Source organism: Microtus pennsylvanicus, chromosome 1, assembly GCF_037038515.1.
Source record: "Microtus pennsylvanicus isolate mMicPen1 chromosome 1, mMicPen1.hap1, whole genome shotgun sequence".
NCBI classification, from domain to species: Eukaryota; Metazoa; Chordata; class Mammalia; order Rodentia; family Cricetidae; genus Microtus; species Microtus pennsylvanicus.
This window is the reverse complement of record NC_134579.1, coordinates 219,639,502-219,667,422: the sequence shown is the minus strand read 5'-3', so window position 1 is coordinate 219,667,422 and position 27,921 is coordinate 219,639,502. Positions and strand designations below refer to the sequence as shown.

Genomic DNA, 27,921 nt, shown 5'->3' with positions numbered 1-27,921 from the left:
GCGCGGGCTAGAGGAGCCCGGTGGGCGGGGCCTGACGTAGCCGGAAGTGGACCTGCGCCGGCGGCCATCTTGCCGTGAGACAGCAGAAGTCGGAACGATGCTCACCATGGCTGCTTACCGGGGCATCGACCGAGAGCAGGCAATGAAGGCTCAGGGCTCCGGCGGCCCTGCGTACCTGCGGTTCTCGCCTTACGCCTTCAATGGAGGGTAAAAGCTCGGTCTGCTGCGCTCACCTTGGTCGAGCCGGGGTCGCGGCGAGCGGGTGTGGGGTGGCGGGGATGCAGCCTGCAGCCCGGACCCGGACGGTGCACGACGCCCTCGGTGCAGCCTGCTTTAACCCTCTGCTCCGTGGGCGGCTGTGTCGTGGGGCCGGCGGGCAAGGGGCGATGTTCCTGTTAGCATTGGTTCGTCCTGGTTAATAGACGGCGTCGGCGGTTCCGTTGCTGAGCCGTCGGATCCGCTATTATTTCAAATAGAAAATGTCATTGGTTAATTAGACTTAATTTGTGGGCCACTGATTTTTTTCTTTTAATGCTTGTTTGGCTTAAGTTCAAGGGTGAAATATAGAGGTTTCTGTTATACTGTGAGACGTGGCCTGCTGGGCAGGTTCTACTGAGCTATGTCCCCGGCCTTCCCCGTGTGTGTGTGTGTATTCTTACTCTCAGATTGCTGTGCATTGTAAAATATTCGCTGTATTCGAAGGAATGTTTTTCCTTCGAATTTAGGACCCTTGGCAATACAGGGATATATTTCATCAAAGTCTGTTCATTGAAACAACCATTTTTTTTTTAAGTGACGTGTTAAGAAAAGCGAGACAGCCCGGAGGTGGTGGCGCACACCTTTAATCCCAGCACTCGGGAGGCAAAGGCCAGTGCAGCGAGTTTCAGGACAGCCAGGGCTACAAGGAGAAACCTTGTCTCAAAAAAGAAAAAACATGAGCTGTCTTTGTGAATGTTGAACGTTCACTGTGTAGGGAGTGAAATATTGACTGTAGCCTTGGCTGTGCCCTCTGAAGAATAAATGTGGAAGTGTGCTCTGCGGCTCCTTTCGGTTTCTTGAATGGTGACATTTTTGTAAGCTGCGAGCAGTTAAGTGACTGCTTCATAATCTTCGTCCTTGGCACATTTAAACAGCCCTTTCCAAGAACTGGTGAGAATTAGAACTGGTTTTAAATTCATAGCTTTCGTTTTCCAGTGTGCTGCTTCATTCTGTGGGCTAATGCTAAGTACTTGGGTTGTGAGATGTGTTAACTTAAAGGTATTCTGAATGCAGGACTCATAATTAACTTTTTAACCGCTTGCAGTTCCTCTTAATCCATTGCTCTCTTCATAGTTACTTACAGCTCTCTAGTAACTCACTTTTTTTTTTGTTTGTTTCCTATTAGCATTTATTGCATTGGTTGCAACTGGCCTGCCAAGTAGCCTCTGGTTCTGCAAAATGATACTAGTTTCTTTGTGGCTTCCAGATTTTGTTACTTAAGACTTTTATATTCCTTATCCCTGGGAATATAATTCCCAAGTCTATTTCTGTTAACTTTATTTCTCCAAAGTCCCCTCAATTCTGGCGTCTTTGGGAAAAGGTTTCTAAGTGCACTCTTGTTTTTCACCATAACTCATGTTAGTAAGCAAAACAAGCGGGGTGATGATTCCTTCAGAATACTCTGGTTATGTCAGTATAAAGTCGGGGATGCTGTAGTTATTTTTCCCACTAAACACGCTTAGGAAGTCATGAAAACTTGGTTGCATACAGTGGTGATGGATTGTCCTTTTTGTCCCCTTCATCCTACTTCCTTGCTGTTACATCTCTTATTGGAACAGGATTTATATTCCCATTTCACACACTGTATTGTTGCCATAATTGTCTTACAACCTCGCTTTGCAAGTGGAGCTTTTCTCATTCTCGTTTGTCTAACCGTCAGGACACCTTGCTGAGATTGAAAATCTAGCTTGGGATCTGCAACAGTTCATAGCAGTGTGTCTGTCCCTAGGTACACAAAAAGGACCGACCGCCTTAAGTTGCTTGAGCGGACTGCTGTGATATTTTTTTCTTTCTGTTTCTATTCATGATTTGTGAAATGCCATGCCTCTCTGCTTTGGGGTTTTAGTGCAGAACTTGTTTTGGTAAAAATACTAGGTAATGTTTTCTGGGTTTATTTCCTAGAAGGACCTATGATAGGTGCTTTATGTGAATTACGTTGGCTAGTTCTTACACTCTGTAACACATCAGGTACTGTTGTTACCATCAGTTTGAACATTAAAAATTTATCCAAAGTCACACAAATAATAAGTGGCATGAGTGGGCCTCTCCCTCAAGTAATTGCAGTGCCCGGGTGCTTAGTCATCACTTGCTGCTGTCCTACTGCATAGCACAGTGACGTCGTTCACTCCCTAGGACACCAACTATTGAATCCTTACAGCATGCTAATGTGAGATGGTTACTGTTATTTAATTATTAATTTTAAAGAAGTTCGGTAACTTGCTTGGGAAAACACCATTAGGATCTAGATTCTACTTTTATGGTTTTTCTCTGGGATTCTTCAGTAAGTGAAACTATACAGCAGGAAAAAAGATAATCACCTTGCTCTTTGAATGTGGTGTGCGTACTGTTTCTGGGAAGACGTCACACACACACACACACACACACACCTGCTCCATGACTGACTGAAGTTTAGCTTGGAGAATCAATATACTTTTATTGGGGTTACTATAACAGGAGTATGGGCTAGGAGGTACTTCAAAAAGCAAGGATGATCTAGAATCAACTGTATCTTAGAAAAGTCAACCCCAACACAGTCGATGGCTTAGAAAAGCTGTAATTTTAGGTCTCTGTACGATTTGTAGGTAGCTCACAAGGCAGAAAATCTCTTACAGCTTGGCTGGTCAGAGCCTCATCCCACAACAGTTAAGACAGGGTCTCACATGTAGCCCTAACTGGCCTGGAACTCACAGAGCCTGCCGCACCCTCTCAGATGCTGGAATTCAAGGTGCACAAATCAGGGATGAGGAAGGTCCAAGAATTCTCAGGTTTTCACGGGATGTAACTTTGTTTGCCTCAGATATTCTCCTTATGACTCTCAATAGCCCCCCCCACCACCACACCATAAAGGATGTTTCCATGCAGAGGAATAGACATTGCCTAACAGCTCTCCTACAAAGAAATAGATGTGGTCCTGAATTCAGCTTGCTTATAGGATTACTGTCTATCCAGACCTGGTCTCCAAGAGACAAACGTGTTGCTGTGTAATACCAGTGCTTTTTATATATGAATATTTTTGATCTTTAGTGATGAAGGTTGATTTAGTGTTTTCCCTGTTACCACTTCCCAAGGAGATACTAGAACAGTTCTATTTTGTATTCTGTGTTGTATATTTTGAGAAAATTGAGGCCTTCAGTAGTTAAGTTGCCCTCGGACTTATAACTGCTGAATGGGGAGGGCACCATTAGAATCTAGGTTAGGAATTTTCCAAGATGACATGGAACCAGGGATCCTTTCCTCCAGTCTTTCATTTGAATTCTATTCTTTTATCTAGTAGATTTACCTAGATAGGTCCTGTGGAACACACTCCTACTTGAAGAGAGAGAGTTGCCATGCTGAAGAATTAATTTTTTTTTCTATTTTTTTTTTAATCAGTACTGTATTGGCAATTGCTGGAGAAGATTTTTCCATTGTTGCTTCAGACACTCGGTTGAGTGAAGGGTTTTCAATTCATACCCGAGATAGCCCCAAATGTTATAAACTGTAAGTAAATCAGCCTTTCTAGATTTATTTTATTTGTATGTTTTGTCTGTATATATGTCTGTGCTTCATGTATGTGCAGTGTCAACAGAGGCCAGAAGAGGGCATCGGATTCCCTGGAACTGGAGTTGTAGTTGGTTGTTAGCTGCCGTGAATTAAGCCTGCCCAGGTTCTGTGGAAGAACAGCCAGTGCTCTTAGCCATCCACTGAGCCTTCTCTAGCCCATAAGTAAATATTTCTAAAGACACTTCACTTGCCTTTGTGGTGGCAGTTGGAAAGGTGCATGGCTAATTAGAAAACTCAGTTAAACTTGCAATAGAAATGGACCCAACAAGGCTTAGATTCTTTGTACAGCAGTTTAAGATAACGTGGAGTAGAAAATAAAGAAAGCAGCATTGGCATATTTCAGTCCTAGGCATGGCTCACATCTTACCATAAGAAGCAGTGAAGTTTGTCTTACCTTTCCAGTTCCCAGCTACCCAATTTTTCTATCTCATTGGCTGTTTTTCCATAAGGAGATTAGAATTAGACTTTAGTCTTATGTTCATATATTTTTAACTTCTTTTTTTCTGTAGAAGTAGTCAGATTTATGAAACTTCTGTATGGCCCATGGGCTACATCATGCTTCTCATTTCCCAGCCCTAGATTGTAAAGTAGTAGTCATCCTTATTTTCTTTAGCCTGTTAATGGTTTATCTTTGACTTACCGAAAATTCATTTGGTGTAAGACCAAATGGTATGTAGACTCCCATGCTGCAAAAGGACTGACTAGCTGTTGGTTTGTGCGCCTTGTTTTTTTTGTTTTGTTTTGTTTTGTTTATAGTCAAATAATTTTCCTGAAATTGGCTTTTTACAGAACAGACAAAACAGTCATTGGCTGCAGTGGTTTTCATGGAGATTGTCTTACTCTGACGAAGATTATTGAAGCAAGATTAAAGGTAGGTGCTACCCTGTCGAAACAATTCATAAGATTCTTTTGAGCCTCGATATAACTGCTGCATTGGAGAGAGAGCAAGTTAGCAGGCGGAGCCAGCGTATCCTAGAAATAAAGCAGTACCACCACTGGCGGTTGCGATCACACAGATAACAAGGGGCCGCAGCACATGTCTGTTTACACCCTGTGCTTTGTCGTGTTGTCTGTTTTCTGGAGGTAGCCCGAGGACTCTTCCGAGGCTTCTCCTTCTGAAATATCAAGTCTGCTCTGGCAGAGAATAGCCTAGGCAGCCATAGACCAGAGCATAATGTAGAAGTGTCTACCGACCTTTCCTTCCTCACACCTTCACACACTGGTAGACAGCACACAAAAAAAGAAGAAATAGTCTCTGGAGCATTGATGAAGGGAGGCAGCTTCAATAGAAATCACCAAGGCATGATGTAATAGGAACACGTTAGCAGGGGTGACCACATTCTCTGTGCCTGCTTGGGTCACTTAAGGAGATCCCTCACATAGTCATGAGACAAGTTACTTAACTCACATTTGCTGTGTGTGGCTGTGTAGAAATATTCCATTGTGTATTTTAGAACATCTAGTATTGAAAGCTTCAGAATTTACATTTATTAGCAGACACACCATGCCTTCTATTCCATCCTATACTATAACTTATCTTAAAAATTCGTCTGTATTTGTTATACAGCTTACCTGTGATTGTTCAGGGTTTTGACCTTGATTTATAGCACTTAGGCTTAGCTTTAGAAATGCTTGCTGTGAGCCAGGCGGTGGTGGCACACGCCTTTAATCCCAGTACCCGGGAGGCAGAGGCAAGCGGATCTCTGTGAGTTTGAGACCAGCCTGGTCTACAGAGCTAGTTCCAGGACAGGCTCCAAAACCACAGAGAAACCCTGTCTCGAAAATCCCCCCCCCCAAAAAAAAGAAAGAAAAAGAAAAATAAAAAAAAAAAAAAGAAATGCTTGCTGTGTGACTAACAAAAAATGGTAAACCCAGCCAGGCATGGTAGCACAGGCCTTTAATCCCAGCACTCTGAAGACAGAGGCAGGTGGGTCTCTTTTGAGGCCAGCCTGGTCTACAAAGTGAGTTCCAGGACAGCCAAAGCTGTTACATAGAGAAGCCATGTGAAAAACAACAAAAATGGTGAACTTAAACCTATTTCATGTTTATAATTTTTGTGGATAATTTAAAGTTTTTAGGAATATAGTATATCAGGATTACGAGGTTCCTGTATTGGCATCCTAAGTTTTTTTTGTTTTTGGTTTTTTTTGGGGGGGGGGTGGTTGGTTTTTCGAGACAGGGTTTCTCTGTAGTTTTGGTGCCGGTCCCGGAACTAGCTCTTGTAGACCAGGCTGGCCTCAAACTCCCAGAGATCCGCCTGCCTCTGCCTCCCGAGTGCTGGGGTTAAAGGCGTGCGCCACCACCACCCTGCTCCCTAAGATCTTTTTTAACCTGATTATTTAATTTCATTTATTTATTTTATGTGTATGGGTGTTTGGTCTACACATATGTATGTTGACTATGGGCATGTCTGGTACTCAAGGAGGTCAAAATGGTGCCTGAGTCCTTGAAAATATCTGTCAGTAGTTGTAAGCTACAGTGTAGGTGTTGGGACCCAAACCCAGGTCTTCGCAGGAACAACAAGTGCTTGTAACTCTGTTGAGCTATCTTTCCAGTCTATGATCATGTTTTGATACTGTTTTCCTTGGTAGACTTGAGAAGCAAGACTATTGCCCTTCAATGATGTGTTTGTCTAGCAGTTTACAAAGAGTGGGACCCCAAATAATACAGTCCAGTGATTCTGTTTGTTTTTTGTAAGAGACCTGTTGATAAATATTTTAAGTCTCAGGGGCCGTTGCATTTCTGTCCCAGCTACCCTGTGTTGCTGTTGGATGGAGAAGGCAGCAGAAGCAGCACGGCTGTGTTCCAGGAAATTTTTACTTAAAAGAATCAGGTAGTGGGTCAGGTGTGACTCCTCGTGCTGATACCATTTGGGGTGCACAGTGCAGGGATGAGATGCATTTGGAACATCTTCCTCAGGCTCACCTTCCATGCTCTGCTTATTACAATGTTGTCGAATTAGTAGTGTCGGAAATGAAGAGGGCAGGGTGAGTAGACTCTTTAAATTAGTATTCTTCACATCCTTCCCCTTAAAAATCTTTTTGTTTGGGGCTGGAGAGATGGCTCAGAAGTTAAGAGCACTGGCTGCTCTTCCTGAGGTCCTGAGTTGAATTCCCAGCACCCACATGGTGGCTCACAGCCATCTGTAATGAGATCTGATGTCCTCTTCTGGCCTGAAGGCATACTTGCCATCAGAACACTGTATACATAATAAATAAATTTTTTTATTATTATTGATTTTTTTGTTTGTTTTGAGACAGGGTCTCTGTGTAGTCCTGGCTGTCCTGGAGCTTGATGTGTAGTAGAACAGGCTGGCCTCAAACTCACGGAGGTCTCCATGAGTGCTGGGACAACCATTTATTCACTTAGTTTAGGGAACCAAGTACATACCAGAATAACAGTTCTACCAGAGTCTTACCATATAGACCAGTGAGTTTATTGGGGTTCTTTAGATGACTACGGATGAGGGGTTACTTAGAGGAACACGGGCAACTGAAAGGCAGCTGAATCACCAACAAGCCCACCGAAGCTTGGGTAGCAGCTCAGAAGGCTGCTTAACTCTCCCATCGCCACAGGCAGCTGAGTGCTGCAGAGCTGTCCTCTCAGCAGTTGTTTCCTGTCCGTGTAAGCTGGAGAACGGCCCTCTTGAATCGTGATTTCAGCTGTCCTGGAATTTGTCAGGTTTATTCATTTTCTGAGTCTTTTTTTCCAGGGAATGTTTCTGTTCTGAAAGACTCGTTACATGATAACCACCTCAAATATATGTAATTAAACTATCATTTTATGTTAGTAATACTATGTTATTTGGTCATGAAAGAAGTAAACTTTTGCCAGACAGTGGGGGTGCACATTTTTAATCCCAGTACTTGGAAGGCAGAGGCAGGTGGATCTCTGTGAGTTTGAGGCCAACCTGGTCTACAGAGTGAGTTCTAGGATAGCCAGGACTGTTTCACAGATTAACCCTGTCTCCAAAAAAAAAAAAAAACCAAAACCGACCAACAAACAAGTAAGCAAATGAGTAATAAGGGAATGAATGAACGAAAGAGCTTTTGTATTGCACTAAGGAACACCTGTAGTATGCACTGGTTGTCATTGAAGTTTGACAGATTCTGACTCTGCTCTCCTGTTTTTTTTTGTTTGTTTTCCAAACCATGAAGATGTACAAGCACTCCAATAACAAGGCCATGACCACCGGGGCAATTGCTGCAATGCTTTCTACCATCCTCTACTCACGGCGCTTCTTCCCGTACTATGTCTACAACATCATCGGTGGACTCGATGAAGAAGGTAGCATCTTGCTTTCTGGCAAATGCAGAAGTGTTGTTTCATAAATGTGTATGCTTCTGCCTAGAGTTGAGCCATCTAGCGCAGCAGCTGTGTACTCTGATCGTGAAAGTATAAGAAACTAAAGCTGAAAGGGATAAATTACATCCAGAGGCATACAAGTACTAGAAGGTACCTGGTGAAGGCACCAGTTACATTTTCTCAGGATCTGGAATGTGTTGGTAGTTATTAGCTTTTTTTTTAAATATTTATTTATTTACTATACATACGATATTCTGTGTGTATGCCTGAAGGCCAGAGGAAAGCACCAGACCTCATTACAGATGGTTGTGAGCCACCATGTGGTTGCTGGGAACTGAACTCAGGACCTTTGGAAGAGCAGGCAAGGCTCTCAACCGCTGAGCCATCTCTCCAGCCCCAGTTATTAGCTTTTATCTTACAGATTTGACCTACATGATTTGACTACAGACATGTTTAGTTCAAACAGTTTTTGATAAGGAATTTCTGGAACTGGAAGAACTTGTGGTTAAGCGCAGTTACTGCTTCTGCACAAGACCTGACTTTGGTTCCCAGCCCTGACATGGTGGCTCACAGCTGTAACCATTTGTAACTCCAGTTCAGGGAACCTGGTGCCATCTTCTGAGCTCTGAGGGTCTCAGGCACCTCATCCTGTTGTGTAGCAGGCTTATCCTGGGGAGACGTAATACATACACACTGCTCACCTAGATATGTAACCAACAGCAGGCCAGTGTGAATACCATCATAGTCCAGAGTGGTGAACTACTGAGTTTTGCTGGGGTTCCTTACTGCAGCAGACGTGACTCAAGGAAAGCTGGAGCACACTGTACAGCCTGCAGGTTGTTTGATAGGTTGGAGAGGGTCACTTCTAGGTAGTTGAACAATACGTTATCAGGCAGCTCAGCCAATCTGCTTTTTTTTTCAGCTTGGCTTGTCTGGAAGTGACTTCTCAGCATTATTTATTATTTTCTCTTGGGAGAGAGAGAGGTCTTGTAAATCTGATTAGTTCCAGCTCCTCCCTGAAGCCATTTTGAGTTGTTTATCTTCTGTCTTAGCTTTCTTTTTTTATTTTTTTTATTTTTTATTTTTTTGTCTTAGCTTTCTTATAGGATGGAATGTTTTAATCAGGGAGGAAACTGCTATACAATATAGTCATACATGCAGGCAAAAGACTTAGACACATAAAATAAAAATAAATCTTATTTTTTTTTAAGTAATTTTGGAGCTGGGCATGGTAATACATGCCCATAACCCCAGCACTTTGCAGCTGAAGCAGAAGAATTGTATCCTTCATGTTCAAGACCTTGTCTCCAAAAGCAAGGGTGATTTGGGTTAATTAATACCTGTACTTGTCACAATGTTCTCAGAATAGGCATCTTTAGATTTTTCTGTCAGAGTAAGATAGGATATATTTTTTAAGACTTTTCTTAGGCGGGATATGGTAGCACATGCAATGCCAGCACTCTGGCAGAAGGATCTGTAGATGGAGTCCCAGAGATTTTTTTTAATATTTATTTATTTATTTTATATGCAATATTCTGTGTTCATGTATGAACTGCAGGCCAGAAGAGGGCACCAGACCTCATTACAGATGGTTGTGAGCCACCATGTGGTTGCTGGGATTTGAACTCAGGACCTCTGGAAGAGCAGGAAATGCTCTTAACCGCTGAGCCATCTCTCCAGCCCCAGTCCCAGAGATTTTTGTCCCAATTGCCTGGTCCCCTTCCTGGCAGCTGCTTATTTATAAATGCTCAGCTGATAACTCAGGCTTGTTAAACTTAAATTAACCCTGATTCTTTTCTGTGCTAAGCCATGTGGCTTGGTATTCTCATCTTGTTCTCTCTGTGTCTGCTGGTAACTCCTGACTCTGCTCTTCTTCTTCCCAGAATTCTTAGTTTGGTTGCCCCGCCTATACTTTCTGCGTAGCTCCAATCAGCGTTTTATTAGACCAGTTCAAGTGACAAGTCTTTACACTGCATGAGAGGATTATTCCACAGTAAGGGTCTCTGAATTTGTGGCTAGTCCTGTCTACATAGCAGGTACCAGGACAGCTAGGACTTCATAGAGATCCTGTCTCAAAAAACAAAACAACATAAAAAGATGTGTGCGTGTGTGTGTGCATTTATTCTTCCTCCTCACTGTCGTTAGTTCTTGGAGAACTTTGTATAGTATATTTTGATCATAGTCACCCATCTCCCCGGTTCCTCCCCGGTATACCATTCCCTAATCTTCTGCCCACCCAACTTTGGGGCCTCTTTGTTTTCCTTCCTTCCTTCCTTCCTTCCTTCCTTCCTTCCTTCCTTCCTTCCTTCCTTCCTTCCTTTCTTTCCTTTTTTTTTAAGCGTCAACAAGTGCAGTTTTTGTTACTCATACTCTTGATGTGTGGCTTCCACTAGGGTGTGGTCAGCCTGCCAGGGGACATACCCTTAAAACCAGCTCTCCCTCTATAAACAGGGGACATACCCTTAAAACCAGCTCTCCCTCTATAAACAGGGGACATACCCTTAAAACCAGCTCTCCCTCTATAAACAGGGGACATACCCTTAAAACCAGCTCTCCCTCTATAAACAGGGGACATACCCTTAAAACCAGCTCTCCCTCTATAAACAACTGTCAGTTGACAAAAACTCCTTTGCTAGAGGTGGAGCTAATGTCCCCCTCCCTTCTCTGTGTTGCTTTGATGAATCACACTGCTGTGAGTGCTGATGCCCAGGTGTCTGTCCTTCAGTGTCCAGAAAAGGGTCACTGTAGTCGGCACACCATCTTTTCACCCACACAGGTGCACATAATGGAAACTCTTATTCTTTGATTGTGTGTGGGGTGTAATAGGCATGTTTGTGCAGATGCCTTCAGAGATGTTGGGAGCTCCCCACAGGTGCTAAAGGATCTTAAACTTGGGTCCTTTGCAAGAGCAGTAAGTGTAGTCTTAACCACTGAGCCATTTTTCCAGCCCAGACTTTTGTTGTTTTAAGATAATGATGTCTTAAGAAAAATCAGTCTGTGGGGGCTGGAGAGACGGGTCAGCAGTTAAGAGCACTGACTGCTCTTCTAGAACACCCGAGTTCAGTTCCCAGCAACCACATGTTGGCTTACAACCCTCTGTAATGAGACCTGATGCCCCCTTTTGGCTTAGCCTGCAGGTGTACATGCAGGCAGAACACTATATACATAATAAATAAATCATTAAAAGGAAAGAAAGGAAAAATCAGTCTGTGTATGTATGTGTGTAAAAGTGTATACATATATGTATGTATAAAATTGTCAAAAAACAAACTTAATTTTAAAAAATTATATGACTAATAAACTACAATAATTTTCAAAAAGTAGCAACTTTAAAAAGAAGTAAGTCTCTGTGACTGATGTGTCCCTCAGCCGGATCCTGGCAAAGGGGCTCTGGAGGTGGAATGTAGGTGAGACGTTTACCTCAGGGTCACTGCATTTCACCCCTGGCCTTCTCCTCTCCCCAGGGGGACCCACTCCCCCACCACGGAGAGGAGCCCTGTGCCTTGCCCCTTGCTTGTCTGTTTTTCATGCCTGCTTTTCCTCGGCTCGTGTTGATATTTTACAGTGCCTCTCTGACTTCGATTTCTTCTTTCTCCTCTTCCTCATTCTCCTCATCTTTCACTCCCTATTCTTTCCATAACTGCAGCTTAGTTATTGCCCGTCCTTATTTTTTTGCCTTGTGAATAGTTCATATCTTTTCTTGCCCTGCTTTTTGGAAATTCCCTCAAGGATTTTTTTGTTTTGTTTTATTTTTTGTTTTTTTAATTCTGTTATTGCTTTTATTTCTGGTGTCTTTTAATTTTTAAGGACTAAGGGTTTTTTTATTATTATACTAGTTTTGTTACTTTTTGTACTTTATTAGAAGTTTTGTTTTATCTTCATGTTTTTTTCCCCTGTATTTCATAATGGAGCCCGTAATTATAATGGCTTGTTAATTCAGGACTGTTTCTTCATCACGAAGAGTGATGTACTGTCTCTAATTAGCAGTCCTTAGCAGTATCCTAGTATACTGCCATACCACTGTAGTTAAACTATCATATTATTACTACTATAATTTTTAAAATTTAGTTCTTTGATAATTTCATACATGCATATAATACGTTACAGGTTCCATGTACCTTCTCAGCTTACAGCTGGAGCCTTTTGTTGAGGGTCAGTTTTCTGTTCTTTCCTGCCCACTCAGCCTAAAACCCCAAGTCCGCTGAAGTCTCCGAAGACTTGCTGTGCTGTCTTGTGCGCTAGGATGGGAGCTTGGAGCCCAGTGTCAGGAACTCCAGGGTCTAGATGATGTTTCCCTGATGGGTCCGCCTTTGTCTGTGACTTTATGTTTCTTTCTCTATTCTGTCAGTTGTAGTAATAGGAGCGGTGGGGCTGTGTCCCCAGCACCCCAGCCGCTTGGCTAGCTTATGCCCTGAAATAATTACACGGACACTGTATTCTTTTAAACACTGCTTGGCCCATTTCTATCTAGCCTCTTCTCGGCTAACTCTCACATATTAATTTAGCCCATTTCTAATCATCTGTGTTGCACCCCAAGGTGCGCTTACCGGGAAGATTCTAGCCTACGTCCATCCTGGGTCGGAGCTGAATCGCGTGTGTCTGCCCGGGAGCGGGGCATGGCGTCTCTTCTGAGGCGTCTGCTCCCAAGCGGAGAGCTGTCGAGTCTGAGCTCACTTCCTCTTCCTCCCAGCATTCTGTTCTGTTTTCTCGACCCACCTGTGTTCTAACCTATGAGGGCCAGCCAAGCAGTTTCTTTATTTTTTTTTAACCAATGACCTTCCTCCATCATTTCCCCTTTTTCTGTTTAAACAAAAACAAAGGAAGGCTTTAACTTTAACATAGCATAATTACATATAACAAAACAGTTATCAAGTAAAAATTACAATAATCTTTATCATAACTAAGGAAAACTATAACTATAACTATTCTTAACTCCATCAAAGACTCCAGAAAGATACAATATTACCTAAGCAAACAAGAAAAAAGCAACTTTCAAACTCTAGAAATGACAGAGACATCTCGCTGCCTGGACAGTCATCCAAAGTTTCTCTGTACCGTTGGGGTATCCATCTTCGGCCTACAGGCCCATGGTACCAGAGACATTTCCATGAAGCAGAACATTTCAAAGTCAGTTCAGTCACTATCTGTTGTGTCCTGCAGAATGTCTCGCAGACTCTTTCATGAATCAGGAACCCCGAAAGATCATCTCACCTTTAGGCAAGTTCAGTAGTCCTCTCTCTGCGGGTTCTCTGTGTCCAGTTTATGCAATAGTCCAGGCAAGAACAGTTTCTTGCCCAAATGGCTATCAAACTCCATAAGGAGCCTCTTCGATGCCCATCTTCCTCTTGAAGTAGATTGGTGCTGCCAGGAGCAGAGTGTCTCATTGTCATGAAAAGTCCTAAGTTGTTAAAACATTAAATGCCATATTCTGCAGTCTTTGAAAGATATGAAGAATGTCTATCTAACTGAAATGTATCTCTATATATCTAGAAAATCTAACTAACATGACTACAAGCTTGACCATTACTGATGATTATCCATTAACCTATTTCTTAATTATACATTACATTTTTTAATAAACTACACAATCACAATATCTTAATAGCAGAAATATGCATATACATATAACAAAATTGACCTTAAATCTCTATCAATAAAGGAAAATCTATACTAATACAAATTATTCATATCTATATCATATCCCCCTTTAAATGTTAAAGAACGTTTATAAACCATATTTGGGAACATGGGCGCAGTTTTTTCTCTCCAAACTGCTTCCTGCTGAATGGGGGCGTCGTTAATTAGGTCTTTCATGGTATAACCTGTTTGCTAGTTTCATCTCAGTTGGCAGTTGATCGAAGCAATTTTCTGAAGGTGTTCACACCAACCCTTCAGGAGGGCGTGGTCCATCATACCAAATCGGAATAGAAGAAATGAACAGGGTCTCATCCTCTGTGAAAACAAAATAAGAAACTCCTTTCCAAAGCATCATGTCCTTAGATCCAAATTTCAAAGTCAAGGCATTTTCAAATTATCTATTTTGGATTAGTTCAACAGCATTTATAAACAAATATCTTTTAGCAGCTGTTGCTCCTTCCTCAGCATTCAAACAATTCAAAGAGAGCATAATAGCATACAGTATCAAAATTCTCTGTATATTTTCCATCTTTGTGCGCTTTATTTTAACCTCTATTTTGTTTATTTTTACTTTTATTTTTTGCTTTTTGAGACAGGTTCTCTGTATCTTTGACCTGGAATAACTCTGTAGACCAGGCTGTCCTTGAACTCTCAGAGATCCACCTGTCTCTGCCTCACAGGCATTGGGATTAAAGGCGTGTGCTACCACACCTTGAAGTCACAGAGGTCAATCTCCCTCTGCCTCCCAAGTGTTGGGATTAAAGGTGTATACTACCACACCCAACTACTCTCTTTCTTCCTTATTTTTGTTTTTTACTTTAAGAATTTTAACTTTTAGTCTGCATATATTTTAACACTGTAAATCATTTAAAATTTTTCTTTGTCTTTGACACTCTCTTTACTGTATCTCTCTTTTTCTGACCACATGAGTCTTTAATGTACCAAGTAATATCAGTAGGACTAAAGCCGTGGCTTTGCCGGCTAGATGTATCCCATTCCTTAGCTTTCTGCCATTCCAACCTTGTGGCTGAGGTACCGGCCAGAGCCGCATTCAGCACCACAAGTCTACAGTGTTTCAAGGTCCCTGCCAGCAAGCGAGCTTCAGCAGCCTGTGCTTGCAAACCGCACGAACCGCCTGTGTAAAAGAGTCAGAGTTTGCCCTGGCAGGACAGCCCAGAAAGCCGGCATTTTTTAACGGCGCAGCTTTTTTCCTGCTACGGCTGAAAACCGAAAAGCGTGCGTTCAGCTTTTCGTCAACACCGTTTAAGTGTTTCGTGGCAGGACCTCTTAATGAGCTGCAGGGATTTGCAGCTAAAGCTGAGTCAGGAAGCCTCTCTTAGATGAGAGCACTTGCTTGGAGTAGACCCGAGAAATTGTTGCTATCAAGAAAACATGCTTTACTCTTTCCCAAGCTTTTTCAGGCTTTCTGTGGATTCAGTTGCCCACACGTCTGGGCGCCATTTGTAGTAATACGAGTGGTGGGGCTGCGTCCCCAGCACCCCAGCCGCTTGGCTAGCTTATGCCCCGAAATAATTACACGGACACTGTATTCTTTTAAACACTGCTTGGCCCATTTCTATCTAGCCTCTTCTAGGCTAGCTCTTGCACCTGGACTAGCCCATTTCTAATAATCTGCTGTAGCCCACGAGCTGGCTTACCAGGAATGATCTTAACCTGCGTCTGCCTAGAGTGGGAGAATCATGGCGACTCCTTGACTTAGCTTCTTTCTCCCAGCATTCTGTTCTGTTTACTCCGCCTACCTATGTTTCAACCTATGAGGGCCAGCCAAGCAGTTTCTTTATTTTTTTTTAACCAATGACCTTCCTCCATCAGTCAGTGTGCTCACTTTGTTCTGTATAGTGGGTTTTTGTTTGTTTTGTGTTTTGTTAGTTTGTTTTTTGCAACAGGGTTTCTTTGTGTAGCCTTGGATTTCCCTAGACCTCACTCTGTAGACCAGACTGGCCACGAACTTAGAGATCCTCCTGCCTCTGCCTCCTGAGTGCTGGGGTTTTGTGTGTGCCACCACCGCCCAGCCTTGATGTCTCTTCTTAATTCTGGGAATTTTTCTGTTTGGATTCTTTTTTTTTTTTATTAAAATTTTTTTTTTAATTAAAAATTTCTGCCTCCTCCCCGCCTCCCTTTTTCCTCCCCCTCCCTGGATTCTTTTAAAAATGTTTTTTTTTGCTACTAAAACAAGTTCTTCTGTGTCTCTAGCCAGTGTCTTCAGATATCCTGGGAATCCCCCTGGTACCTTCTTAATATCTTATCTCTGTTCGTGGGGGATTGTCGCAGTTTTCCCATCTTGTCTTCAGCTCAGGTGATCTATGATCTCCATGGTCCATTCTGTTGCTGAGACGTTGCAGTTTTATTATTAACGTCTGTGTTTTATTTCTGGCATTCCACATTGCTTTTTCTTCAGTGTTTCTTTCCATTTGTAATTCCTCTTTCATATAGGCACCACTGCCTGCTTGAGTTCTTTGTTAAGATTTATTTTATATGTGTGGTTATCTGCATATATTTATATGTACCACATGTATGTCTGGAGCCTGCAGAGGCCAGAAGAGACCATGAAATCCCCTGAAACTAATTACAGAGTGTGAGCCACCATGTGAGTTCTGGAAACCAAACTTAGGGCAGCAAGTGAAATGCTGTCTCCGGCCAGAACCCTTCCTTATTTCATCCAACTCTTTGTTCCTTTGAACATGCTTATTATTTTGAATTTTCTCTTTGGGATTGCATTTAACTCACTGTGATTAGATGTAAATGCTATTGGGTTAATTTTTTTTTGAAGTTGTGTTGATTTTCTAGTTTCTGCTTACTGCATTGTGAATTGCATGACTGTATGTTTTGGTGATTTTTGTTTATTAGCTATATTCTTTCATTTGGAATAATTGCAGTGTTCCGGTGATACTTGGGTTTGGTAGTTTATAATTTAGAAATAGTTCCTTCAGGAGCTCTGGGTTCTTCATTTAAGCTCCATCTCATGTCCTGAGTGGATACTGTATTACTATGCAGTTTCCTGAGTGGGATACTGTATTATTACTATGCAGTTCTATTAGCCACTTAATAATGGTGTCCTTTTAGACTTCAATAACTGTTGGAGATAAATCACCAAGGTAGTATACAGTATACTTTTTGGATATTAGTTAATAAGATTAGGAGTGGGAGGGAAGTAGGGTAGGTAAGAATAAGGATTAAGTATTAGGTCAGCTTTGGAAAGACATATAATTCAAGGTGGGTGAAGCAGCTAGAAAGGGAAAGCATAATACTGTTAAATCTGCAGATTTTAGAGATTGTCTAAGTTAAGGAATTTTAGGATTAAGTGATAAGAGAAAAGATCAAGGATGAGAAGATGTAGGAATAAGAGGAGGGGATATGAGAGGTAGCTGAAGAGTAAAAAATTGCCTTTGTAAACTGGGTTACCAAAACTAAGTCTTATGAGCTAATTTACACCCAGGCAGTGGTGGCACATGCCCTTAATCCCAGATCTTGGGGAGGCAGAATCTCTGAGTTCGAGGCCAGCCTGGTCTACTAAGGGAGTTCCAAGACAGCCAGGGCTACATGGAGAAACCCTATCTCTAAATACCGAAGGGGCAGCGTGGGGAGGAGGGAGCCTAATTTATGTACGAACAAAAGCAAAACCACTATGAAACATACGCTAGAGTAGAGTTTAACTAAAAAGATAAAATTATACTTGTAAAATGAATTGCTGGCACATATTCTGAGTTGAAAGATGAGATTCTTAAATCCCCCTGGCTACAATAGGTTCCTTGCTGTGGTGCTGTGTGGTGTGAGGGAGAATGGGAGTTATTCCCACAGCCTGGGGTTCTTGGGGACCTGGGGCTGTTGAGGCTGGAGGCCTGCTTCTGTTTTACCAGGGATCTGGTCCCCAGTATTACCATGTGAAGTCAGACCCTGTGAATGGTCCATGATTTGTTAGAGTTTGGGGGTTTTGTTTGTTTTTTAAGATGGTTCCTCTCAGTCTGTAGCTCAGGTTGACAAAGTTTGTTTTGCTCCTCCTATCTCAACTTCTCAGCTGATGGGGTTACAGTCAGGAGTCACCACACTTGGCTCTACAGTTAGTTTTAAAAAGACCTCTTCTAGGGGCTTGAGAGATGGCTTAGCAGGTAAGAGCACTTGGCTACTCTTTCCGAGGACCCAGCTTCAGTTTCTAACCCATATGACAGCTCACAAAGGTCTGTAATGTCAGTTCCAAGGGATTCCATGCCCTCTTGTGGCCTGTTCGGGCATGCACACATGTTGTGTACTTCCAGGCGTACAGACAGACGCTTGTACATGCACACATGTCGTGTACTTCCAGGCGTACAGACAGACACTTGTACATGCACACATGTCGTGTACTTCCAGGGGTGCAGACAGACACTTGTACATGCACACATGTCGTGAACTTCCAGGGGTGCAGACAGACACTTGTACATGCACACATGTCGTGAACTTCCAGGGGTGCAGACAGACACTTGTACATGCACACATGTCGTGAACTTCCAGGGGTGCAGACAGACACTTGTACATGCACACATGTCGTGCACTTCCAGGCGTACAGACAGACACTTGTACATGCACACATGTCGTGTACTTCCAGGCATACAGACAGACACTTGTACATGCACACATGTCGTGTACTTCCAGGCGTACAGACACTTGTACATGCACACATGTCGTGTACTTCCAGGGGTGCAGACAGACACTTGTACATGCACACATGTCGTGTACTTCCAGGGGTGCAGACAGACACTTGTACATGCACACATGTCGTGTACTTCCAGGGGTGCAGACAGACACTTGTACATGTACACATGTCGTGTACTTCCAGGGGTGCAGACAGACACTTGTACATGCACACATGTCGTGTACTTCCAGGGGTGCAGACAGACACTTGTACATGCACACATGTCGTGTACTTCCAGGGGTGCAGACAGACAGACACTTGTACATGCACACATGTCGTGTACTTCCAGGGGTGCAGACAGACACTTGTACATGCACACATGTCGTGAACTTCCAGGGGTGCAGACAGACACTTGTACATGCACACATGTCGTGAACTTCCAGGGGTGCAGACAGACACTTGTACATGCACACATGTCGTGTACTTCCAGGGGTGCAGACAGACACTTGTACATGCACACATGTCGTGAACTTCCAGGGGTGCAGACAGACACTTGTACATGCACACATGTCGTGTACTTCCAGGAGTACAGACAGACACTTGTACATGCACACATGTCGTGTACTTCCAGACGTACAGACAGACACTTGTACATGTACACATGTCGTGTACTTCCAGGGGTGCAGACAGACACTTGTACATGCACACATGTCGTGAACTTCCAGGGGTGCAGACAGACACTTGTACATGCACACATGTCGTGAACTTCCAGGGGTGCAGACAGACACTTGTACATGCACACATGTCGTGAACTTCCAGGGGTGCAGACAGACACTTGTACATGCACACATGTCGTGCACTTCCAGGGGTGCAGACAGACACTTGTACATGCACACATGTCGTGTACTTCCAGGGGTGCAGACAGACACTTGTACATGCACACATGTCGTGTACTTCCAGGCGTACAGACAGACACTTGTACATGTACACATGTCGTGTACTTCCAGGGGTGCAGACAGACACTTGTACATGCACACATGTCGTGAACTTCCAGGGGTGCAGACAGACACTTGTACATGCACACATGTCGTGTACTTCCAGGCGTACAGACAGACAGTTGTACATGTACACATGTCGTGAACTTCCAGGGGTGCAGACAGACACTTGTACATGCACACATGTCGTGTACTTCCAGGGGTGCAGACAGACACTTGTACATGCACACATGTCGTGAACTTCCAGGGGTGCAGACAGACACTTGTACATGCACACATGTCGTGAACTTCCAGGGGTGCAGACAGACACTTGTACATGCACACATGTCGTGAACTTCCAGGGGTGCAGACAGACACTTGTACATGCACACATGTCGTGTACTTCCAGGGGTGCAGACAGACACTTGTACATGTACACATGTCGTGTACTTCCAGGGGTGCAGACAGACACTTGTACATGCACACATGTCGTGAACTTCCAGGGGTGCAGACAGACACTTGTACATGCACACATGTCGTGTACTTCCAGGCGTACAGACAGACAGTTGTACATGTACACATGTCGTGAACTTCCAGGGGTGCAGACAGACACTTGTACATGCACACATGTCGTGTACTTCCAGGGGTGCAGACAGACACTTGTACATGCACACATGTCGTGTACTTCCAGGGGTGCAGACAGACACTTGTACATGCACACATGTCGTGTACTTCCAGGGGTGCAGACAGACACTTGTACATGCACACATGTCGTGAACTTCCAGGGGTGCAGACAGACACTTGTACATGCACACATTTTTTTAAGATCTTTTCTAAAATTGTGATGTTTTCTTTCATAAAACTCAAGTGATACATAAGCATATGGTACCTTCCAGTTTTCCTCAAAGGTAGCTGGCTACAAGTAATGTTATACACATTGAACATGCAAGGAACACATGCATTTACTAAGAATGACCCCTTTGTTTTAAAATTACTTGTTTGAGCAGGGAGCATTGGCCACGGTGCACATGGAAAGTCAGAGGACAGTTTTCCAGAGTTGGTTCTTGCCTACCACCAAGTGGGTTCTGGAGATCAAGTTCAAGTCAACCAACTTTGCAGCAAGTGCCATTACCCTCTGATCCGACCCCAGTCTTAGCAATGTTAGCTCACTCTGAGCACTCTGACCAGACAGTTACAACAGGTGGAAACAGTCTGTTGCCAAGAGTTAGGTGCTTTCTTTAGTGGTTTTTTTTTGGGGGGGGGGGGGTTGTTGTTATTAGGTTTTTGGGACAGGATTTCCCTGTGTAACAGTTCTGGCTGTCCTGGAACTCCCTCTGTAGACAAGGCTGGCCTTGAACTCACAGAGATCCATCTGCCTCTGCCTCCATGTTTAACTTTTTTTCTCCCTCCCTTCCCCCTTCCTTCTTTCATCTCATTTTTAAACAATGTTGTGCTTCTATTGTGAGTGAATGCCACTTTTCTGATAACTTAAGATTTCTGTAATTTTTTTGCCATTTTGAACATTGCAAAAATATCTGCCTGACTTATATTAGAAACAAACAATGAATAATTTCATTCAGTGTTTCACAAAGAAACACACAAAGTCAGAGTATCTTGGCAAGGCAATTCTGCTTGCAAAAGATGCACTGGAACCCAAATGAGCCTAGCAGCACAGCAGGGCCAGCTGGGCCCATTTTATCCCTGTGACTGCACCTCATCTCCTTGGTGGGAGCTCAGCCTCACTATCTGACATAGTTGGATAGTGCATGTGAGAGTCAGAAAAAATGAATCCTTATCAGCTACCTGTAATTTGATTTTTTTCTTATACACTTGTAAAAAAAATTTGTATTTACAGTTTTTTAGGTAAGTCCTGTTCTGCAAATGAAGTTTTTTTGTGTGTCAGGGGTATGGGCTTTTTTACATTGGACAGATAGTGATGTCAAATTGCTTTTTCAAAAGACATAATTTGATTTCAGTGGAATCTGTAAGGTTTCTTATGTTTCTGTCTCTTTTTCTTTTTAAAAAGTTACTTGGGCTGGAGAGATGGTTTAGCATCTAGAATACTTGCTGTCCTTCCAGAGGACCTGAGTTTGGAGCTCATCACATACATTGGCCTGTTTTGTACAGTTGCCTATGACTCCAGCCCCAAGGAATCTCTTGGCCTCCATAAACATTTATACATATTATGTGAACATTCACGTGTGAATATATTAAATATATATAATGTATTAAAATAATATATTTTTAAGTTACTCGTTCTAGTAGTTCAAAACAAGCTGTAACATTTTGGGAAAAATAAAACTCTTACTGATAACATTTGTGTTTTGCCAAAACCCTTCTTTTATTGAATATTAAGTAAATGATTAAATGTTACCATTAAGTTGGGTTTGCTGATGTTTGGCAGCGGGTGGTTCTCACCTGTACCAGAGTCTGGTCATGAATTCACTGTCCTCCTGCTTCAGCCTAAAATGTGGTGTCTTAGGGTTTCTGTTGCTGAAGTGAATCACCATGACCAAAAAGCAAGTTGGGTAAGAAAGGGCTTATTTGGCCTACACTTCCATCATTGCCGGAAGTCAGGACAGAACTCAGCAGGGGCAGGAATCTGGAGGCAGGAGCTGACCTAGGGGCCGTGAGGAGTTGCTGCTCACTGACTTGTTTATAATTTACTTAGCCTGTTTTCTTAGAGAACTCAGGACCGCCAGACTAGGATGACTCCGCCCACAGTGGACTGGGTTCTCCTGTGTCAATCAATTAAGAAAATGCCCTACAGGATTGCCTATAGCCCAATCTTATGAGACATTTCCTCAGTTGAGGTTTTCTCCTCTTTGATGACATAAAACGAGCTGGTACACATGAATTGTACAATATATTGGTAAAGAGTATGTTTACTTAATAGTAAAAAGATAAACACAGTAAGTTTTTGGTATTTTTATTTACATTCAGCTCTAAGAAAATTTTTAACTATCGGGTCTGTGCTGAAACTACACAAGCTTATTTGTTAGTAATAGAATGCAGATTTTGATTAGAACTTCAAATAAAGGCCTGTGATCATCACCTAATGTGTCTGAATGGCCTGCTTGCTCTGGGTCATGAGATGGTTGTCAGTGACATTAGTTCTAGGCAAGTTGGCCACAGTGTTGGGGCATCAAGATGTGAACCTCTTATCTCTGACCCCACTTTATAAATAGTCTGCTGGGGTCCACTGCACAACAGTAAATGTATTCTGACCTTTGCCAAAAGTTTGGCCAAATTGGTAACACTCTGTATCATGTTCTGACTATTTCTCATGGTGTAATGTTTACTTTTTATTCTTTAAGGAAAGGGAGCTGTGTATAGCTTTGACCCAGTGGGCTCCTACCAGAGAGACTCCTTCAAGGCTGGGGGCTCAGCAAGTGCCATGCTGCAGCCTCTGCTTGACAACCAGGTAATGTCATGTGTGGGCCTCTGCCTGTGGCAGCTAACGCAGCTGGGGTGCCCTTTTATCTGCCCTGTGGCTTCCCAGACTTTCTCTGCAGTTGTGGGTCACGGCTCCGGTCTTGTCCATGCTGTCTTTACCTGAAATCACACAAATGCCTCCCTCATTACCCTTACTGTTTCAGTTTATCCCTATTTTATATTCCACCTCAATTCAGACCTGCATTTGTCGGGTTTTCTAGTAATTCTTTCATCCTCCGAGCTGATTTCTAATTCGTGCTGCTCATGATCCCTGTCCCCTGCCCTCTGCTGTTTGCCCATATCATGTCTCCTTGACCACACCCAGCCTTGGTTTTCGCCTGAGATGTCTTCTTCCTGACCCACACTTTGGTCAGGAATAGCTCATGCTCTTTAATTTCAATGTCTTCTCCTAGTTTGTTTTCTGTGCCATTAAAAAAGTACCACGAGCTGGGCAGTGGTGGCGCACGCCTTTAATCCCAGCACTCGGGAGGCAGAGGCAGGCGGATCTCTGGGAGTTTGATGCCAGCCTGGTCTATAGACCTAGTTCCAGGACAGGAACCAAAAAAGCTACAGAGAAACCCTGTCTCGAAAATCAAAAAAAAAAAAAAAAAGTACCACGACCAAAAGCAACTTGGTGAGGAAAGGGTTTATTTCAGCTTAGCGACTTGTACTCTTTGGAGGGAAGTTGGGACAGGAACCTAGAGGCAGGAACTGAAGCAGAGGCCATGGAGGAATGTTGCTTACTGGCTTGTTCCCCATGATTTGCTCAACCTGCTTCCTTATGCAGCCTAGGACCACCTGCCCGCGGTGGGCTGGATCCTCCCACATCAATCGCTATCTAGAAAATGTCCCACCAGACTCATCTATATAGGCCAGTGTGATGAAAGTGTTTTCTTAGCTAACCCCCCCTCCCACACACACACACCTTCCCAAGTAACCTGCACAAGTCTTTCTAATGAAGCTGCCCTTTATCAGACTTACTTAATGGCCATTCTGGGCGGTCTTGGCTCCCCCTCCCTACTTACTATGATTTTTTTTTTTTTCACAGTGTCTGTGTCTCAGTGTTTGTGCTCTTGAGAAGTTGGGAGCTTGCCAGTTTTCTGTCTGTTTAAGCTGGGACTAGAATATTCTTAGTTTGAAAGACTGGAGAGATGACTCAGCGGTTAAGAGCACTGACTGCTCTTCTAGAGGACCCAGGTTCGATTCCCAGCTCCCATATGGCAGCTCACAACTGTCTATAACTCCAGGATCCAGCACCCTCACACATTTATACATATAGGCTAAAACTCCAATAAAATAAATAATTAAAACCTGTTACATCCAGTACAAATCCTGGGACACAGGGAGTGTGCTGTGGATGTTGGGATGCTTCATACGAGTTTCTGTCTTTCCAGGTTGGTTTCAAAAATATGCAGAATGTGGACCACGTGCCCCTGTCTCTGGACAAAGCTATGCGGCTGGTGAAGGATGTCTTTATTTCTGCAGCTGAGAGGGACGTGTACACTGGCGATGCCCTCAGGATCTGCATTGTGACCAAGGAGGGCATCAGGGAGGAGACTGTTCCCCTGCGGAAAGACTGATTGTGAGCCGTGTATTGGAGCTGTGGCACAAGCTTGTCATTATTAAAAAGAAGCATGAAAAGTACTCATTTTCTTACAGTGTCTTCTCTAGGTGTGACAAATTGGGAAGAATTTCTTTCTTTGTGGTTGAAGTGATGACTCATCAGTTCAGAAAGTGTGGCTCTTGCAGAAGACCTAAGTTTGATCCCCAGCACCCACCTGTAACTCCAGTTCCAAGGGATATGATGCCCTCCTCTCTCCTCAGTAGGCACATACACATAATTATATATAATGAAAAATAAAATCTTTAGTAAAAGAATTTTTCTTTATTTGGGTTTGCTTACTTATTTTAAGATTACTTTACATTTTGTATGTGCTTATGTGAATATATGCTACATGTGTGCAGATACCTGTGGAAGCCAGAAGTGGGTGTCAGTTCTGCTGGAGCTGGGTTTCAGGTGGTCAGGAGCTGTCAGATGGTGCCATCTGACTTGGATCATCTGGAAGAGCCATACGCTCATCTCTTCAGCTCTGAAGAATGTCAAAAATAGGACTAGGAAGATGGTGGTTTGGTTTGGCTTAGTTTTTTGGTTTTTCAAGACAGTCTCTCTCTGTAGCCTTCTATCCTTGACTGTCCTGGAACTCACTCTGTAGACCGGGCTGGCCTCAAACTCTGCCTCCCAAAGGTTGGGATTAAAGGTGTGTGCCACCACCTGGCTAAAGACTTTTCTTGTTGACTAAAATTGTTTGCATCTGTGTGTGTTGGCATACGTGTGGAGGACAGAAGACATCATGAAGATGTCAACTCTCCTTCCACCCGGCGGGTCCTGGGTTATTGCCAGAGACTGCTCATTCATTTCTCAGCCCAAAAATAATAGCACAGAAACTATATTAATTGCAAGATTGTTTGACCAAAAACTTAAGCGTATTTCTAGCTAGCTCTTAAATAAACCCATTTCTACTAATCTGTATCTCCTCGTGGTTATAGCCTACTTACTGGTAAAGTTCCTTCCGGAGTCTGTCTCCTGCTGCAGGTATCTTTTCTAGCCTAGCTATATTCTGTTAAGCTATTGGCCGAAAGCAGCTTTATTAACCAATTGCAATCGAACATAATCATAGCATACAGAGGGAAGTCCCACATCACTGAGGGTCATATGTGGGTTACCAGGCTTGGCAGTAAGCACCTGTTAAGCAAAACTGCATTTTAACTGTTAATAACACTTGAATAAGCTGAATTGTAAATGTTAGGACTCACCCAACTACAGAACTACCTCAAGTGTGGTAGCATTTACTGTTAATTGGTAATGTTTAAAGAGTTCAGTTGCTTAAAAAAGGGGAGAACGTATGGAGTGTTTTTGACAGTTAAATGTTGTATATGCAGGTGTTTTAAGAATGATAAAAAGCCAGACAAATTTCCTTACATTTATCTTTTCCAAAAAAAAAAAATTTACCCCAACTGGTAAACATGTCAAGAATCTATAAATACATTTATTTATCCTGTGTCTTCTAGGCTTCAGAACACAACAGATGTTGGTGTTTATGTGTGTTAGGCTCTTAAATGGACCAAACAAAAAGGGATTTATTAGGGGAGTTGATACAGAACTGTCAAGGCCACAATAACATTCTCCAGAGTTAGAGTGTAAGCATAGCTAGTTGAAGCTCAGCTGAATAGGACTTCCAGAGTACTGGTCTTCTCAGACAGCTTTATACTGTAACCCAGGCTAACGTTAAACAGTCATCTTTGCCTTTGCCTCCCAAAGTGCTGTAATTATAAGTGTGAGCCAAGATGCCTGGCTGAGACCCTGTGTTCTGATGGCCAGGGGAGGAGGAGAATCTGTTCTGCCTCTGGAGAGATGACAAATTGCCCCTATTCTTGCTTCTTTTTATTCTGTCTTTCTGTCTACCTATTTATTTTGAGGCAAGATCTCATGTATACCATATTGGCATCAGCCTTGCTATGTAGTTGAGGACCTCTGTTCCTACTTCTACCTTTAACTGCTGGAATTAAAAGTGTTCACCACCACACTGTTTATGCTATGACTATACCCAAGGTTTTGTGCCTCCTGAGTGTAATGACTAATCTCCGTTGTCAAGTTGAGTGCATTTGGGATAAACTAAAAACCCAGGTTGCTGGGTACTAGGTGACCCACCAAGCTGCAAAGTTGGACGTGCAAAGCAGCAATCTTATCAAATGGAAGTGGTTTGTATCTGATCAGGTCCAAATAGATGGAAAACAAGCAAGTTACATGAAGTTGCCCAACTACTTTTTCTTCTATTCCTGTTACATTGTCTTCTCTTCTCAAGCATGTTCTTACGGCTTCATGGAGTGTGCTTTATGATTGGCTGAAGAAAAGGTAACTGGGGCCTGATTTTCTGGTTATTTGGCATGCTGGGCAGGCACCACCTAGAAGTGGGCAGCTGCGTCATTACAATCATGACAGATACTGGTGAAGGGAAATCTTAGCAATGAGTAGAACCTCAGCCAAAGCACATGGTCGTACATTTTGCTTGGATTGAGAAATGGTCAGTTGTGTAGTTGTATTCCTGGGCTGAAACGTGGTTTGGCTGGATAGTCAGGGATTGGAAGTGAGGCATTTGGGGAAGAATTTTTGACTAACTGTTCTTGGTAACGGAGATATGTCAATCTAGGCTATTTTGTGTGTGCATGTGTGTATGTGCTTTTAAGTAAGCTCATCCTGAGAAGGGCTTAGGTCCCGGACATCCCAATGCATGCATTGTAGTCACTTGCTGGCTAATAAAGACTTTCTTGGCTTGAACCTGTGTCTGAATGGTCTTCTGTAGTGGGTACTTCACAACAACAGATCGTATAAAGATTGTGTTTGTCAGTGTCTTTTAATTCTCTTTAGCTACAGATTATTTTAACACAATTTCTGAAGCCTTTTGGCATGGCCTGTTGCTGAGGTTCAGAATGTGTTGTCATGTAATTCCTAGAACTCACTCAATTATCGGGGTGGCTTTTAAATGAAGATTGTAAACACACTTTAACCAACCTCCAAGGTGTTGTTTGAAAAGCTACCTTTATATGGATGATTTTATTCTTGCTACATAAAATGGAAGGAATTGAGAGAAGCTAATGGAAACTGTTGATTTAAAAAAAGAAAACGTACTACTTTCTGGAGCTAGTAGCCATGATTCACTCTTTGTGGTCAGATACCAGCCTTTGTCATGGACTGATTCCCTGCCCAGAGATGAAAAGATTCAGAATCTGACAGTTACTGAGGGAGCTGGGATTCCAAGTGGGTTCTAACACCTTGCCATGTACCTATCCATCTTCTACATCTTAGGCCCACCCACATAGTAGCTCCATTTCATCAGTGCCTTTCAATACACCACAAGTTTGTCTCAATTGCTGTGGTCAATGCTCTTGTATGTAGTGGGAGCTGCGGGCTGCGTTCCTGCCACCCGGCTCCCGGCCGCCTGGTTAGCTTATGCCCTGAAATAACACACAAATAGTATTCTTGTAAACACTGCCTGGCCCATTAGCTCTGGCCTCTTCTGGCTAACTCTCACATCTTGATTAACCCATATCTAGTAATCTGTGTAGCGCCACGAGGTTTGG

The 27,921-nt window shown here is 43.0% G+C and overlaps 1 protein-coding gene across 1 annotated transcript; it reads left to right on the top strand.

The window, feature by feature from the left end:
* Positions 1-24: 24 nt before the first annotated feature.
* On the top strand, positions 25-27,118 carry Psmb1 (proteasome 20S subunit beta 1). The gene is made up of 6 exons (XM_075951692.1): positions 25-207; positions 3,631-3,738; positions 4,591-4,672; positions 7,959-8,088; positions 22,665-22,771; positions 24,177-27,118. The coding sequence occupies exons 1-6, from the start codon at positions 98-100 to the stop codon at positions 24,360-24,362; spliced, it is 723 nt and encodes a 240-aa protein (XP_075807807.1). The 5' UTR covers positions 25-97; the 3' UTR covers positions 24,363-27,118.
* Positions 27,119-27,921: the final 803 nt, after the last annotated feature.

Excerpts from the sequence above, each read along its gene's own strand:
- Psmb1 (XM_075951692.1), top strand. The coding sequence starts at position 98 with ATGCTCACCATGGCTGCTTACCGGGGCATCGACCGAGAGCAGGCAATG. Across the intron at positions 3,739-4,590 it reads AGCCCCAAATGTTATAAACT|AACAGACAAAACAGTCATTG; the intron begins GTAAGTAAATCA and ends GGCTTTTTACAG. Across the intron at positions 22,772-24,176 it reads AGCCTCTGCTTGACAACCAG|GTTGGTTTCAAAAATATGCA; the intron begins GTAATGTCATGT and ends CTGTCTTTCCAG.